General features: G+C 35.4%; 2 protein-coding genes across 3 annotated transcripts; one reads left to right on the top strand and one right to left on the bottom strand.

Moving 5' to 3' along the window:
- The first annotated feature begins 3,238 nt into the window (after nucleotides 1-3,238).
- LOC132172848 (Peptidase C15, pyroglutamyl peptidase I-like protein) lies at nucleotides 3,239-7,306 on the top strand. 2 transcript variants are annotated; one of them, XM_059584413.2, is made up of 5 exons: nucleotides 3,239-3,448; nucleotides 4,339-4,680; nucleotides 5,564-5,668; nucleotides 5,776-5,823; nucleotides 6,779-7,306. In XM_059584413.2, the coding sequence occupies exons 2-5, from the start codon at nucleotides 4,414-4,416 to the stop codon at nucleotides 7,016-7,018; spliced, it is 660 nt and encodes a 219-aa protein (XP_059440396.1). In that variant the 5' UTR covers nucleotides 3,239-3,448; nucleotides 4,339-4,413; the 3' UTR covers nucleotides 7,019-7,306. The 2 variants fall into 2 exon arrangements, with proteins under 2 accessions (XP_059440396.1, XP_059440397.1); XM_059584414.2 differs by lacking the exon at nucleotides 3,239-3,448 and adding an exon at nucleotides 3,458-3,540.
- Nucleotides 7,307-8,527: 1,221 nt separating this feature from the next.
- LOC132168540 (polygalacturonase At1g48100) lies at nucleotides 8,528-11,229 on the bottom strand. Its single transcript, XM_059579538.2, has 6 exons — nucleotides 11,035-11,229; nucleotides 10,760-10,927; nucleotides 10,521-10,565; nucleotides 10,228-10,435; nucleotides 10,048-10,129; nucleotides 8,528-9,212 (listed from the first exon to the last, which is right to left on the bottom strand). The coding sequence occupies exons 1-6, from the start codon at nucleotides 11,155-11,157 to the stop codon at nucleotides 8,711-8,713; spliced, it is 1,128 nt and encodes a 375-aa protein (XP_059435521.2). The 5' UTR covers nucleotides 11,158-11,229; the 3' UTR covers nucleotides 8,528-8,710.
- Between the last annotated feature and the right edge of the window lie 2,953 nt (nucleotides 11,230-14,182).

Here is a 14,182-nt window from a genome sequence, read left to right as displayed (position 1 = left end):
TAGTCTACTCAATCATAATTACAAATATTTGGACAACCTTTAACATTCCATTGTCATTCATCCATGTATGTGAAATATATATATATATATATATGTTTTGCAGTAATTTTTTATTTAAATAATAATAATAAGTAAATAATGTGATGTAAAAAAATATAAATAATAAAAATTAAATTTTTTAGATAAATAGTAATGAGTTCTTGCCAAACAATACGAAGGTACTATAATTAAAAGAGCCTCCTTATAGGGTAGTCAAGATAAATTGACATGCTTTATATTCTGAATAAGATGATGGGATTGGGAGTAATTGTAAGGGATGAGTTAAGTTTTGTCATTGCATCTATGGGTTCCATAGTCTCGTTTATTATGGGTCCAATAGTTGTTGAAGTAGCGGGCTCTTGAAAGGCTATAACATTCAATAACAACTTGGGATTCCAAAGAGAAATTATTGAGGGAGATGCGTTAAAAATTGTGAACGCTTTGTTGTAAGGCAGATTCTTGGTGGATCCGATATGGCCAACTAATTGAGGATATCCAAGTAAGGTTGAATAATTTTGTTCAATACACTCGCAATGAGGCAAATGAAGCAGCCCACTGTTTGACAAGTGCAATTATTTCTCAATCTTTAAAACAAATATGGATGGAGGACAATCTCAGTTTTATTCTCAGTATTGTACTTTGTTGGGAATAATTTCACTCAACTAGCCCATTAGATACTGGGTTTCAAGGCCAATGACATGCCCACAAGGAAAGGATCTTTAGAGTAGGAGTCTCAATCTGGGTCCAATTAGAACTTCTTAAAGAATCTAATACAACAATCTGACTCAAAGCCTAATTGAAGTAGGACCTCAAATCAAATTCAAACTTTCAACACTCCCATATCAAATTAAAGGAAGAGACTTAGGCCTCGTTTGATTCGCAGAAGGTTTAGTCTACTGGAAAATGAATAGTTACTACTAGGAATAAAAAATTGTGGAATTGAATAGTTATTCATATTCCTTAGTTTGGTAACAACACACATGTAAAAATTGGAATTGATCAAAATTACAAAAAACCTCATTTATTTTTTTCAAACTCAAATTAAAAAAAAAAGGGTGGCCGACCACCCCATTAAGCAACGAGAGTGGTCGCTGCCACCCCTGACGATCCGCAGGGTGGCCATGACCACCCCAAAGGAACTTTGTGAGTGGCCGTGGCCACACCCAATGACCTACCGAGTGGCTGTGGCCACCCCTCGAAGCAAATACGGCCACTCCAAAATGCGACGAGGGTGATCACACCACCCCTAAACGGCTCTGGATAGTCCCCTTAAGCAAGATACATGTATACATTTATATTCATTTTTCTAATAAGAATCTCTCGAGAAACCTAACAATGGGCAAGATACATGTATCCTAGTAAAAGAAAAGAAAAAAAAAATGCAAAACTGTCATGTGTCAATTTCTTTTCCATTGACAGTTTATTCATCATGAAAGTAACATTCAAAGATGGTATGTTTGCTATAATCGAGGATTGCATTCATTTTTGGCCTTTTATAGGACAGCCAATTTATTTTCATGCTTATATAACCATGTTTTTTGTTTCAACAAAATCAAGTTAAAAATTTGGATTTTTTTTTTTTCATTTGAAAAAACAAAAAAATAAAAACCACAAGAACAACTATTTCTTCCAAGTTTTTTTTTTTTTTTTTTTTTTTTTTTTTTTTTGTAATCTAATTTATTAAATTGACATGTGATCAAAATACGTGTGGAATAAAAAACAAGCCATGTTTGTTAACAAAGTAATTTTATTTCATAAGCTTACGTACATTTGTCATACAATTAGATGACATGACAGTAAATCACCACTTTGTTTTGTCTATTCGGCTGTGAATCACGCCTCATGAAGCGTAGGTCACTAGTTCAAATATTTTTTCTTATTTTTCTTGTGTGGACATGTCAAAAAATTTGAGTAAATGTTATTTAGTAGATTGCTATATATCATTACAGTTATATGACAATCGGATAGTAATTTACTGAAGGACTTGGCTTCTATGCGGTCCTGCAAACTACCGCATATCTGCGGTAGTTTGCTTGGATGGTCCAGATTTATCAAGGGGGTTTTAAACCAAAAACTAACGGCATACTCCAAACAATTTGACGAACAAAAAAAATTCCGTCAATTTCGTCCATGAACCATCCAAAACAGACTTGTCTTTTCCTTTTTCTTTTTTTTTTTTTACACCCAAAACAGACTTCTCTCTCTCACTCTCACTCTATGTATATTTGCTACAAATTCTTCAGCGAGCTTGAGTCTCTCCATAGCTCAATTGCCAGTAGCAGCGACAACGGCCAAGAACGCCTTAGCTTCCTTCCTAGTGCCGCTCTTGTCTGGATCTGCCACAACTCCTACAGCATTAGCGGCGCCCCCGCCAATAGGTATCAAATTCTCATCGAATGGCTTCTCGTCTTCTCATTTTCACCATATTCGTTCAACATCTTTCAAGGAATCCTAACAACTATTACAATTACTGGAAGCCCTGCATGCTGCTTACTTGTCTATCGATCAAAGCGATCTCTTACTTAAAATCCCCTTTTAAACCCTTTAAATATCAAAACCAAAGTAATATTCACGCATAAAATATTGAAAAAGATGTGGGCATTTTTGTAATTATCGTAACTAATACAGAAGTTCCATGGGTTAGCCACCGTAAGGTTTTTTTTTTTTTTTTCTCCTTCTGTATGGAGTATGCCGTTAGTCTTTTGGGTAAAACCCCCTCGATAAATCTCAGCCATCCAAGCAAACTACCGCAGATATGCGGTAGTTTGCATAACCGCATAGAAGCCGGGTCCTTTACTGAATAACATTAGTTAACTTATTCTATCTTTGTTTCTATTTTCGGGTCAAAAATATTACCAAATAATTAGAAACACAAAATATTTGTTTAAATATATAACTCAATTTCCACTGGATAAGATATATAACTTATATAAAAATAAAAACCCATGCGTGGATATTATATGTCGATCAAAATAAGGAATAATTTTCTTTCATCTGACACGACCACCAAACCAAACAAAGGGGACCAAAAGCACAGTGACCAATAAAACGACAAATCATTAGCCCAAGAACTTTTGTATACAGTTTGCAACTTCTCATATAGAAAAGCATTGTAGTGTGAACGAAACGTCGTTCCAGAAGTCTTAACGCACACGGGATATATATAATAATGCTAATCCATAATTGATGTACTAGTAAATTTTTTTATGTTGTTTGAAAGTGACCCTCCACTACCACGTTACCTAAATAAATTTTAATTTTTTTCTTTTTCTTTTTAATATCTTTCTGTATTTCTATCGCTTTCTTTTATTATAGTCTCTGATCGGAATCATTACCAGTTAAATCATCTTTGAGCTGATAAGATTGGTTGTTGAGTCCATCTCCTTTTCCTATGTGAAGATTATAACAGGTGAGGGAGAAAGCCCACGATCTCTCTTTTATTAATACAACTTTTCACAACCAATATGCTATAATCTTGATTTCTGGGCTTTCTTTCTAGAGGTAGATTTCTGGGTTTTTGATATCTGTGATCACCCATGTGTCTGATCAAGCGTGATTCTGATTGGTATTAACTTTTTTGGTTTTGGGTTCTGGGTGGTTTGTCTTTAATCCAGTTGTTCGTTGGGATTTGGGATTCTTTTCCTTCATAGTTCTCTGAATGGTTTAATCTGCTGTGGGATATGTATATCTTTGATTTGCGATCGGATTACTGTTGTAGTTGATCTAGTAGTGATTTTAGAAACTGGGTTCTTGTCTGTTGTTAATGAATTCCAAAGGATTTTTTTTTGTTTTGTTTTCTTAGCTTTTTGATTTCCGCTGTTGTATGCAGTCATTTGTTATGTGGCTAGATTTTTGTCTGCTACCGAGACTATTCACACTATTGGGGTTTTTCCAACTGTGATATTGCCTTTGAGCTTTCCCAATTAAATGCCGGAGTCTCTCTTTGTCCCTCAATTGTATCTTTGTATGTGAAGTATCATAAAGTTGTATAGAAACTTATCTATAAAATAAGAAAAAGAAGATTATAGATTTCTAGGATTCTATGGTAAAGGCAAATTTTACGTCGGGCATTGTGATAATCAGTTTAAAAATAGTTCATGAAATTTGAAATTACATTCATCCTAGATAACAAGATTATGGCTTTCTAGGATTATTCTACTTGGGAGTTTATATAATCAGTTTAAACATAGTCCATGAATTTGAAAATTACGTTGATTGTGGATATATATTATGGCTTTCCTAGTTCACCATGCTTGTTGCTTCCTGACTGCCTAACCCATTTCCTCTGGTTTGATGCAGGTCAGCAGGTACTTAGATATTACTTTTGATTTTGATGCTATAACGCATTTTTAGATATATCTGGATAATTGGTAAATGGGGTCCGAAGGGCCTCCTGCAGTGACAATTCATGTGACGGGGTTTAAGAAATTCCATGGAGTTTCAGAGAATCCAACTGAGACAATTGTTGGTAATCTCAAAGAGTATATGAAGAAGAAGGGATTGCCAAAAGGTCTAATTATTGGGAGTTGCAGCGTTCTTGAAACTGCGGGACAGGGAGCGCTTCCTTCCTTATACCAGATATTGAAATCTGCCATTAGTGGGGAGAATTCTGAATCTTCAAACTCTGGAAGAACCATTTGGGTCAGTTTCCCACGTGTCTAATCTCTGCTGCTCAGTTTTATGTTTATGCCAAATTACTCCATTTCCAAGTTCTTGATTTAACTATTTGGGTCAGTTGCCCACACCTCTAATCTCTCCTGCTCGGTTTTATGTTTTTGCCAAATTACTCTTTTCCCATGTTCTCAATTTTTCTTTCTTATTTCCTATTCTTTCAACAGAAATCATAAGCTGGTAAGGTCTGTTAGGATCGGTATCTGTGATTAGAACTCCACTATATAGTTGGAAAAATTGAAGAAGTGCATCCTGGATACTTCATTGGGAAACAGCTCTTTACTGCTGTGTGGTAGTTGCACAAAATTTAGAATACTTGGATGATAACAAATCTTATCTCTCCAGGATCTTCGGAACATACCCATAAAGAGAAGGAAACCTACTTGAAATATAGTTCAAGACAAGAAAGATTTTATCTTCATATGATTAACAAATCTATTCAACAATATAGAGTCATGTACCTAATTTCACTTTCATTAAACAAGTCCAACAATTCCATAAAGTAACATTATGCAGCACTAGAAACTTGTAAACGTCAGGGATGAATCTGATAGTAATCAAGATTGGTAATTGTCAACTAGATCCTCTGTAAATTATGTTGCATACTTGCAACTAAATATGGTTTCGATCTCTAGACCTTTAGAGAGAGAAGATGAGAAGTTGGGGACAATAAAAAGTTATTATTTGACTGCATGAAACCATTTACTTATGATTTGACTAAAATTGAATTTTAGAACCTTAATCTAGATCCAGAACAGAATCTGTCACTCCAGCAGACATTTGTTTGTCCATTTGAACTCATTATATTTCTGTATCTATGTGTTATCTAACCTTTGTAACTACATTTCTTCAGATACACTTTGGAGTTAATAGTGGTGCAACAAGGTTTGCTATTGAGCATCAAGCTGTCAATGAAGCTACCTTTCGTTGTCCTGATGAGATGGGATGGAAGCCCCAGGTTAGAATCGTTTGATATAGTGCTGAGGTTTCTTGTCCTCGCAAGGATTTTTATTTGGACATTTTAAAGTCAATTTCATTGAACTTTCCTCGTTTTATGTTTTGTAGAAAGTCCCAATCATTCCTGCAGATGGCGGAGTTTCACACACACGACAGGTAGAGTGGGTTGTATGTATATATTTCTGTTTTCATACAATTTTCATTGAGTTGTAATTGACCTCGTGTTTAGTGCTATAAATTTATATAATTATAAACGTACTTGCTTCATGGACTGTAGCAATTGTCAGTATAAAAGATGAATGGAGTGTTAAAAGTTTGGTATTTATGCCTTTCAAGGGCACTTTATCTTAAAATGCTTTCTTTCTTGTTCATTTCCCTGAAGTTGCAGCGCATGCTATGGGGCAGTACTGTGTTTGAGCATTGAATCTTTGATTGGTTTAAGGATTTGTTACATTTCATGGGGAAGGATATGATTATTGGAAGACATATGTTTGTATCCTGAGTGTAAAGGAAGGAAACTTTATGATATGGCCGGGAATCAGATAGTGAAAACTTTCTGCTTCTAACTTTGTATGAGTTATTTGAGCGGTGCCTTTTGTTGGAGCTGCTATCTTTGTCGGTGAAAAGAGCTTGTCCAACTTCAATAAGAATTAAGGGGCTGAGGTGCGTTTGGTTGTAATTTCATAAAATAAAGCCTCAGTATAACATTCTCATTCTTGATGGCATCGGGGCTTTTCTTTACGACTCCCAACACTCAAAAAAAATGAAAGAAATGGACTCTTCTACAGTACATTAAGGTCGTTATGAACAGTATCAAGAGTAGTCTTTCGTAGTGTTTCAGTAGAACACAGTTACACATGTACCAATTTCCTTAAAAAGATGAAATTGGCCAAAATTTTCAGGAGTAGACGCTCTCTCTGCTCTTCAGGTTGTATTGATTCTTGTGTAGAGGTATCTGTTTATACAAGACTTCATGTCATTGTTACCCCAAAATAGAATTTCTCACATGGTTAATATGCTGCAAATGGCTTGGTTGGACAATGTGTTTTGTTTAGCATAATTTTGTGATTTATTTGTAACTATACTATATTCTTGTTCTAACTGCATGCAGACTTCTCTTCCTGTTGAGGACATTACCAAGGCCTTGGCAAAGATGGGTTACGAAGTGATGACCTCGGACGATGCAGGCCGGTTTGTATGCAATTATGTTTACTATCATTCCCTTCGGTTTGCAGAGCAAAATGGGACCAAATCTCTCTTTGTGCATGTGCCTCTCTTCTTGACTATAGACGAGGAGACCCAAATGCAGTTTGCTGCTGCCTTGTTGGAGGTACTTGCTTCTTTATGTTAATATCATCCACCCACAACCTTATGTGCAGGAGCTCATGTGCTTGTTCTGATGTCAGCCATTTTTGTAAAGGTGGATGGATGCATTTCTATTAAAATGCTTTAATAAATACCAAGTGTGTTCTAATGGAAAATGAATCTATGGCAGATTTACTTAATGTATTTCGATTAATGCTTTTACAAGGGTTTTGGCAACTCGCTGAAATCTTGTGGCAATTTGTGAATGAACTGCCAGTTTACTTGAATAATCTTTGCCCATTTAATTATCTATATATTCTCCCAACTTCACTCACTCTTGCTTTTCATTATGCAGTTTGCTTCAAACAGGTTTAGAGTAACACTACTATTTACACCTATTTATCATACAAATTCACACCGGCTGACATGAAAAGCCACCTAAAGCATGCAATGTCAGCTGAAATGAGTAATAAATGGGTATGAAAAGTAGTATTATTCTTTTCTTGTGCTTAATTTCTTTGTTTATTTCCTCCTAGCTTCTCGTCCTGTGTTTAATGCTTTAGCATTAGAGAATATGAAACTGTGAAATAAAGGTGATGGAGAAAGATAAAAATGTAAGGCAGATGAGGCAGATACATGTTTGGAGATGTTAATGGAATTGAAATAGAAAAGAACTAACAACATTAATAATACACAAAAAGTCAATTATCACAAGAACTTAGATTTGAAAGCCGGAAGTAAGCTGATTTAGTGATTTTTTTTTTTTTTTTTTTTTTTTTTTTTTTTTTTTTAATGGGATTAAGCGGAAAATTCTGCGCACACAGCCTACCAATTAGATGTGGTACCGTGCTAACGCACAACCCCATATACTTGGAGTGATAAGTCGTGAGAATTTTTTTTTTGTGAAAGCTCGAATTAGGGTTTTCCAATTTCAACGTGGTTCTTCTTATTCGTCCATCCACACCTTGGAGGGCAAGATATAAAGTTTTCCCGAACACCCATGAAAATACTTGGGAAAATTAGTGCATATACAAATTGAAATTCTTGAAAAGAGCTGAAACAATTGTGTTTGGGAGAGAGGATTATCTGTACTTCAACTGGTTGCATCTGAAAGTAGGAGCCAAAAAGAACTATTGTTGCTGAAATTTAGGTGTTGAGTCGACCTTCCAATTATTAAGGCTGCAATTTCGACGTAATAAAAGTACTGACTGCGCAATGAGACGTTACAAATAATTTTGGCCGTTTTAAGGGCAAATACGGCGCCGCTATAAGTATACAATACAAAATTTAGTACTTTGATCGAATGCTTTCTTCTATTTGTAAACTTGTTTTAAATCTTTTAGTTCTGAAAATACATCAAAACCAAATAAATATTATGTTTGAAAAAATTTCAAGATTAAGAAATTATTTTTGGCAAATTTGCATGCACCAAAATATTTTTTGTCTTTTTTTTTTTTTTTTTTTTAATGGAAGCAACCTGAACAGTTTTTTTCACAAATATATATATATATATATATATATATTACAAATACTACTACTATTTTGGAGGCTTTAGCCCACCGTGGGCCTAAGGTGCCTAGTGGAAGAGCCGGTCGTATCATTTGCATAAGCAAATATATAAAGAGACATGTATCTAAATATTCATAGTACTTTTGCTTTTTCTTTTGCTTTTGCCTTTTGACATATATGTATCTAAATTTACTCGGATCTGCATAATGGTCCACCAAGTCCAGATTGGTTAACACCGATCAACATCACTCTGTTGCATCATTTGTGGAATCCCCTCCAACAAGCAGAAAACTGGTGGAATACTAATTGTCTGCATAGTCCCATAAGCATTCCAGCAGACTGGGTTTGCCAGAATGTTTCCTTGGGCAGGAAGTAGCTCCACTTCGGAGAGTGTCAGGTTTGTGCATGGGACAGTGTCACTGCAGACAAAATGCATTGGTGGGCTTCTCACATCGTAGGTTCCTTTGATGTTTGTGTACAAAACATCAGATATGACAACTGCAGATGTTTGGTTGGGGCAGTTCTTGGTTTGGCAGTAGTATTGGTCTATGATGATTGGGTTTCTGACGGTGTCCATGTGTATGTTGTGGAAGGTTATTTTAGATACAGCTCCTGATCCACCCTGCCATGTTTTGATCCGAACTCCATTATCTGAATGCTTGATCACTGAGTCACTCACTGTGATGTTGGAGACACAGGCTCGGGAATTTCGCACTCCTAGGCTGCCGATGCTGCACCCATTAGAAAGAAAAAGAACGTTGCCACGATCATAAGTGTTCCATGTGGCTTAAATACAAGCCCAACTAAGGTTTGTATTATTTGGTATCAAAGTTAGCTACTATGTCAAGTATGGAATCGGATACAGTTTGTCGAGTATGAGATTAAAATGATTGCGACTTTGTTGTTGAGTCATAGAGAGAGTGACTGATAGGTTGGATTAAAATGTCTTGGTACTATGTATGAGCATAGTGTTAAGTCATTGAATACTAATAAGCAAGTGGAGCCGCCATAAAAGAAATGATTATCATCGAGTCAATGTTGATAGAGTGGGCCATCGTAAACGTCAGCTATGAAATGTGGTGGTATGTTACGATCCTAGTATCCCACATGGCTTAAGTAAAAGCTTAAGGACATTTTTGAAATTGCGTTTGAGCGGCCTAAAAGTATTTTTAATATTCAAAAAGTCAGTTTGAAGAAAAAAGTACTTATTTGATAAAACAAAATTAAAAACGCTTTTAAAGGTTCAAAAAGTATAAAAATGACCAAAACGCACTTTTGGCAAAAGCTTAAAAATGAAGCTTTTGCCCAAAAACGTTTTTTGACTTAAAAGCTCTATTTTTCAAACGCAATTCCAAATATGCTCTAACTATGTGTATATAAGGTCTTGGTCACTCTCCCTTACAAGCTAGTTTTTAAGAGTGAATTATACCCAAAGTTTATATAAAAATAGTTACTACAAGGATTACAAGTATTAAGAGTCTTTGCTAGACCCTCTTTAGAGTCTGAACTTTTTCTGCTATTTCTGTTCTGGAAAGCACAGAACTTGAATAGAGAGCAGTGAGATACCTTATCCCATGACTTGGACCGCATGTTATGTTCTTTATATCGATATTATAAGAACCAGCTCCAATTGATACACAGTCATCACCTACAGGGAAGGTTGATAACCAAAAAGATAATGAGCTTCTGAGGTGGGAAATGGACAAACAAAGATGAATAATTTAAGTGTATAGAAAAAAGAATCACCATTGGATACAGCCGAGTTATATATTTTGACATTGTTTGTGTTCTCAATGTGAATTCCATCCGTGTTGGGACTTCCAGCAGGCGCTTTTATGTTGAGCATCTCTATATGGACGTTTTGACAACCATCAAAGCGGACATGAAATTGGGGGCTGTTCTTAACTTTAAGTCCCTGGACTGTCAAATTGGAGCTCATGAAGAATCTTATGGCCTGCAACATAAAATTCAAATAAATACACTTTCTTTTACTAAGGCATCAAGTGCCCAGAAAAAGTTCTACTGTGTTTGTCGCTTACAACTGGACTATCACAGGCACCTGGCTGCGTTGTTCCATTAATTCCCTGTCACATTGATATACATAGGCAAATAAGTAGATAAATTTGTAGTGGTAAACTCAAGTACGACGACATATTGTTTTGGGTTCTGAACTTATTCGAGACGACCCTAAACTTTATCAGCGACTACTTTTGGACTTTTAGCAGCTAATGACCGAATTTCTCGTAGTAAGTTTATATAAGAGATAAAAATAGCTTACTTTATGCGGTTTGCAAGGAAGATTCCACCATTTCTCTCCTCTGCCATCTATGACACCACCCCCTTGCAATGACATTCCATTGATTCTGTAGAAAACCAGCCATTGTCGCTTGCTATTATTTTTCGGCCATGAATCAGGTCCATCCGGCGGCATAATAGTCCCATCAATCTTCTCATTATCCAGCCAAAAAACCCATCACGTTTTCAGTTAAAAGAACAAATTACTCTCAAAAGAATTATACAAAAATCTCAGCTTCAGCAGAATGCCAGAATTACCTGAAATACTATGCCAGAGTTACAAGGCCCTGTGAATATTGTAGATTGCATCATGAAGGAATAGCCCTTAGGAACAAGAAGAATCCCTGATTCTTCAGCTTGGCAAGCAGTATCCCAAGCCATCTTGAATGCTTGTGTGTCATCAGTTACACCATTTCCAATGGCACCAAAAGACAGCACATTAAAAATAGTAATGTCACCACCAGAATCCACCTCAGGAGCAGGCGCAGGTGGTTGTGAAATTCCTGATATTGGTTGCAAATGACTCTGTTTTGTGTAACTATGAAGTATTCCCTGAGCTGGAGGAAACAAGAAACACAATGAGAACAAAAGAAACAGAATGGGAAGCCGAGGGAGTAGTACTGTGGTCATCTTTGTTGTTGGGATTAAGCTTAATTAGATGAAATATAATCCAAGCTATTTATAGAGTCTTCCTATCCTAGAGTAGGCCTTTTTCACTAGGCGCAGCAAAAGTAGACACTTATGTCATTCAAAGAACACGAGTAGGATTTGACAGATTTTGATAGTATCATCCACTAGACATGCATAGGGATGTAAATGAAAGCAGCAAAGGCATCCAAGTTCCGGGGAGTTGAGGGAAGTGTGAGAGTTGATCACAGTCAGCAGTATGTGACCACTTGAAGCACTAGAACAAGTTGCAAGAGATTTGAAATGGATGAGCAGAGAATATTGCAGATTTAGCTGCTATGAAGTCACACTTTTGTACTGGGAATTCTCAGTGGAAGCAACAGCTAGCTCCTTTATGGGGCGGTCCACGCCTTAGATTAGAATAATGGCATTAAACCGACCAATTCGATATAGGGGGTTGGCATTTGGGTGAGATGAGAATGTGGAGGCTGCGCATGCATGAGTATTCAAGCAAAAGAAGTTGGGGGAATAAGAATATGTGTGAGATAGTAGTAAAATCAAGAGCCCCATGTTCTTCCCACTAGTTTCAATTTTTTTTTTTTTTTTTTTGCGGGGGGGAGGGGGCGGGGGAGGGGGATAAGGTAAGAATTAATTAATACATACAATCCCTCATACTCTTGAAGAAATTACACCAAGCAACTACTCATATTGGGAAATATAATGGATGATACATCATTTTAAATTTTGATTCTTCATTGTTTTTACATGACGTTTGAAGCCACTAATTATGTCTAGTAGTTCATGCCCCAAAGATGACATTATAAGCATTCCTAGACTCACGCCGAAATATTCTTGTGTTCCGCTCTCACCAAATCGTGTTAATTGCTCCAACCAAAATAAATTTGCATTTATTGTAATCCGAGGCAACTTGCATTTATTGTAAAGAGAATGCCAAATCTGCTTAGAGAATGGATAGGAAAACGTGGCATCGTATACACCATTAGAACTTATATGTAATATAAATAAAATATTGACCATTAAATTGATAACATTACACACCTTCACGTGAATTATGTGAAGAGACCCTACAGGAGAAGAAGTCTACTGCTTGTGATTACATAGAGACTTTTACCCCCCTTCCAACTACTTTGAATTAGGATCCTCTCAAAAAAGTGAAAAGACAAAAATATCCTTATAATATAACTAACTGAATATTCTCTAGTTCATTTCAACTAGAGAAAATCCTGTTCCAACTACTTGAGGTAAGTTATCTATATTTGAAATTCAAATTACAATCTAAGTTATCTAATGTTTGTAAACAATACAATCCCAAGAAATTAGAAGGGGAGTAGAAGTCTCTATGTTATTACAAGCAGACTGAGCAGTAGACTTCTTCACATAATTCACGTAAAGGTGTAATGTTATAAAAAATGACCCTTCTCATTTTAAGGAATCTTGTCCAAAGAAGAAGTGATTTCGATTTTTAATCTCTTCTTGATAGAGAGTACATTGAACATTCTAGAGTAATCCATAATCATGTTTCCTAAGGGTATGTTTGGTATGTGAAATGACTATTCCGTTAAGAAATATGAATATCTTTTAATAGGAATAGAGTACTATATGATAACGAGATAATCCTTATCATATGCTCTAATACTTAGAATAACTATTCTCATTCCACCTCCTTCTATTCTCAATAGAAACTTTTTTTTTTTTTTTTTTTTAATAAAATAGTCATTCAACATACCAAACATATCCCAAGTATTTAACCTATTTCAGTATGACGTGGAATAGCATTTTTGTGCCGACCTACCTCCGGAGCATAAGGACAAATGTTCTCTCAAACATTCTTAATAGAAAATTGTTTAGAAGGATCTCAAACATTCATTGGAAGGAATCTTCACTCGAAGGATCAGGCTTGAAAACCTCAGAGGTAGTCTCTGATCACTGTCCACTTTCAATTTTCTATTATATTTTTGAAAATGTTTTATTTGTAGGTCAACAACAGAGCTTTGCATAATGCTTATAATATGAAACAAATCAATTGGCAAAAATCGGGAGATGGGGGAATAGTTAGGAGTATTCAAATTGCTAGCAATTCAAATAATTTGGGAGAAAAATGTAGCTTGCGAATTGTAAATTTCATAAGTGAATAAGATCAAAATGTAACTTTTAGGACTTCAATATGTTGACGTAAGTTATAAAGCGAACTACGTAAAAATTTCTTGTCTCTATTATCTTAATTAATGATCTATTTAACTTATTGGCTTTGGTCCGGATCCAATTTTGAAGGTGCCCTTACAGACTATATAAAGGGATATGGCTTCAAATACAAATCAATTGGCAAAAATTGGCATATTTATCACCTAGAGTCAAAAGTGTGTGCAAAAGATTAATTAATTAATTAATTAGTTTTCATTTTTTTTTGAATTATTTATTTTTATTTTACTAAGGGTATTTTTGTCATTGGGAGGACATTAAATTTTTTTGATAGTTTGGGAAAACATTGTCTCAATTAAAAGTTTGAGAATAATATTATCAATTGAGTGATAATTTGAAAAGTGTATGTAGATTTTCTCTATTTATCTTTGTACTTTCCTGGCCTCTTGGTGAGGTTGTTTATCAACATTAATTTTTGCTTAATTGCTGGCTACTGAAGGCGTTATTTGGTTGTATTAGGTGATGTAGGTAAAGGGTATCCTCACTTCAAAAAAGAAAAAGAAAAAAGTAAAGGGTTTCCTAATCAACATAATATAAAAAACCCAATAGTATTTTGCTC

This window comes from Corylus avellana, chromosome 1 (assembly GCF_965113065.1).
Source record: "Corylus avellana chromosome 1, dhCorAvel1.hap1.2, whole genome shotgun sequence".
Classification (NCBI taxonomy): domain Eukaryota; kingdom Viridiplantae; phylum Streptophyta; class Magnoliopsida; order Fagales; family Betulaceae; genus Corylus; species Corylus avellana.
Note: the sequence above shows the minus strand (reverse complement) of the source record. Positions and strands in the feature narration are given on the sequence as shown.

Excerpts from the sequence above, each read along its gene's own strand:
- LOC132168540 (XM_059579538.2), bottom strand. The coding sequence starts at position 11,157 with ATGGCTTGGGATACTGCTTGCCAAGCTGAAGAATCAGGGATTCTTCTT. Across the intron at positions 10,436-10,520 it reads GTGCCTGTGATAGTCCAGTT|GCCATAAGATTCTTCATGAG; the intron begins GTAAGCGACAAA and ends TTTATGTTGCAG. Across the intron at positions 9,213-10,047 it reads GGTCCAAGTCATGGGATAAG|CATCGGCAGCCTAGGAGTGC; the intron begins GTATCTCACTGC and ends TAATGGGTGCAG.
- LOC132172848 (XM_059584413.2), top strand. The coding sequence starts at position 4,414 with ATGGGGTCCGAAGGGCCTCCTGCAGTGACAATTCATGTGACGGGGTTT. Across the intron at positions 4,681-5,563 it reads ACTCTGGAAGAACCATTTGG|ATACACTTTGGAGTTAATAG; the intron begins GTCAGTTTCCCA and ends ACATTTCTTCAG. Across the intron at positions 5,669-5,775 it reads AGATGGGATGGAAGCCCCAG|AAAGTCCCAATCATTCCTGC; the intron begins GTTAGAATCGTT and ends TATGTTTTGTAG.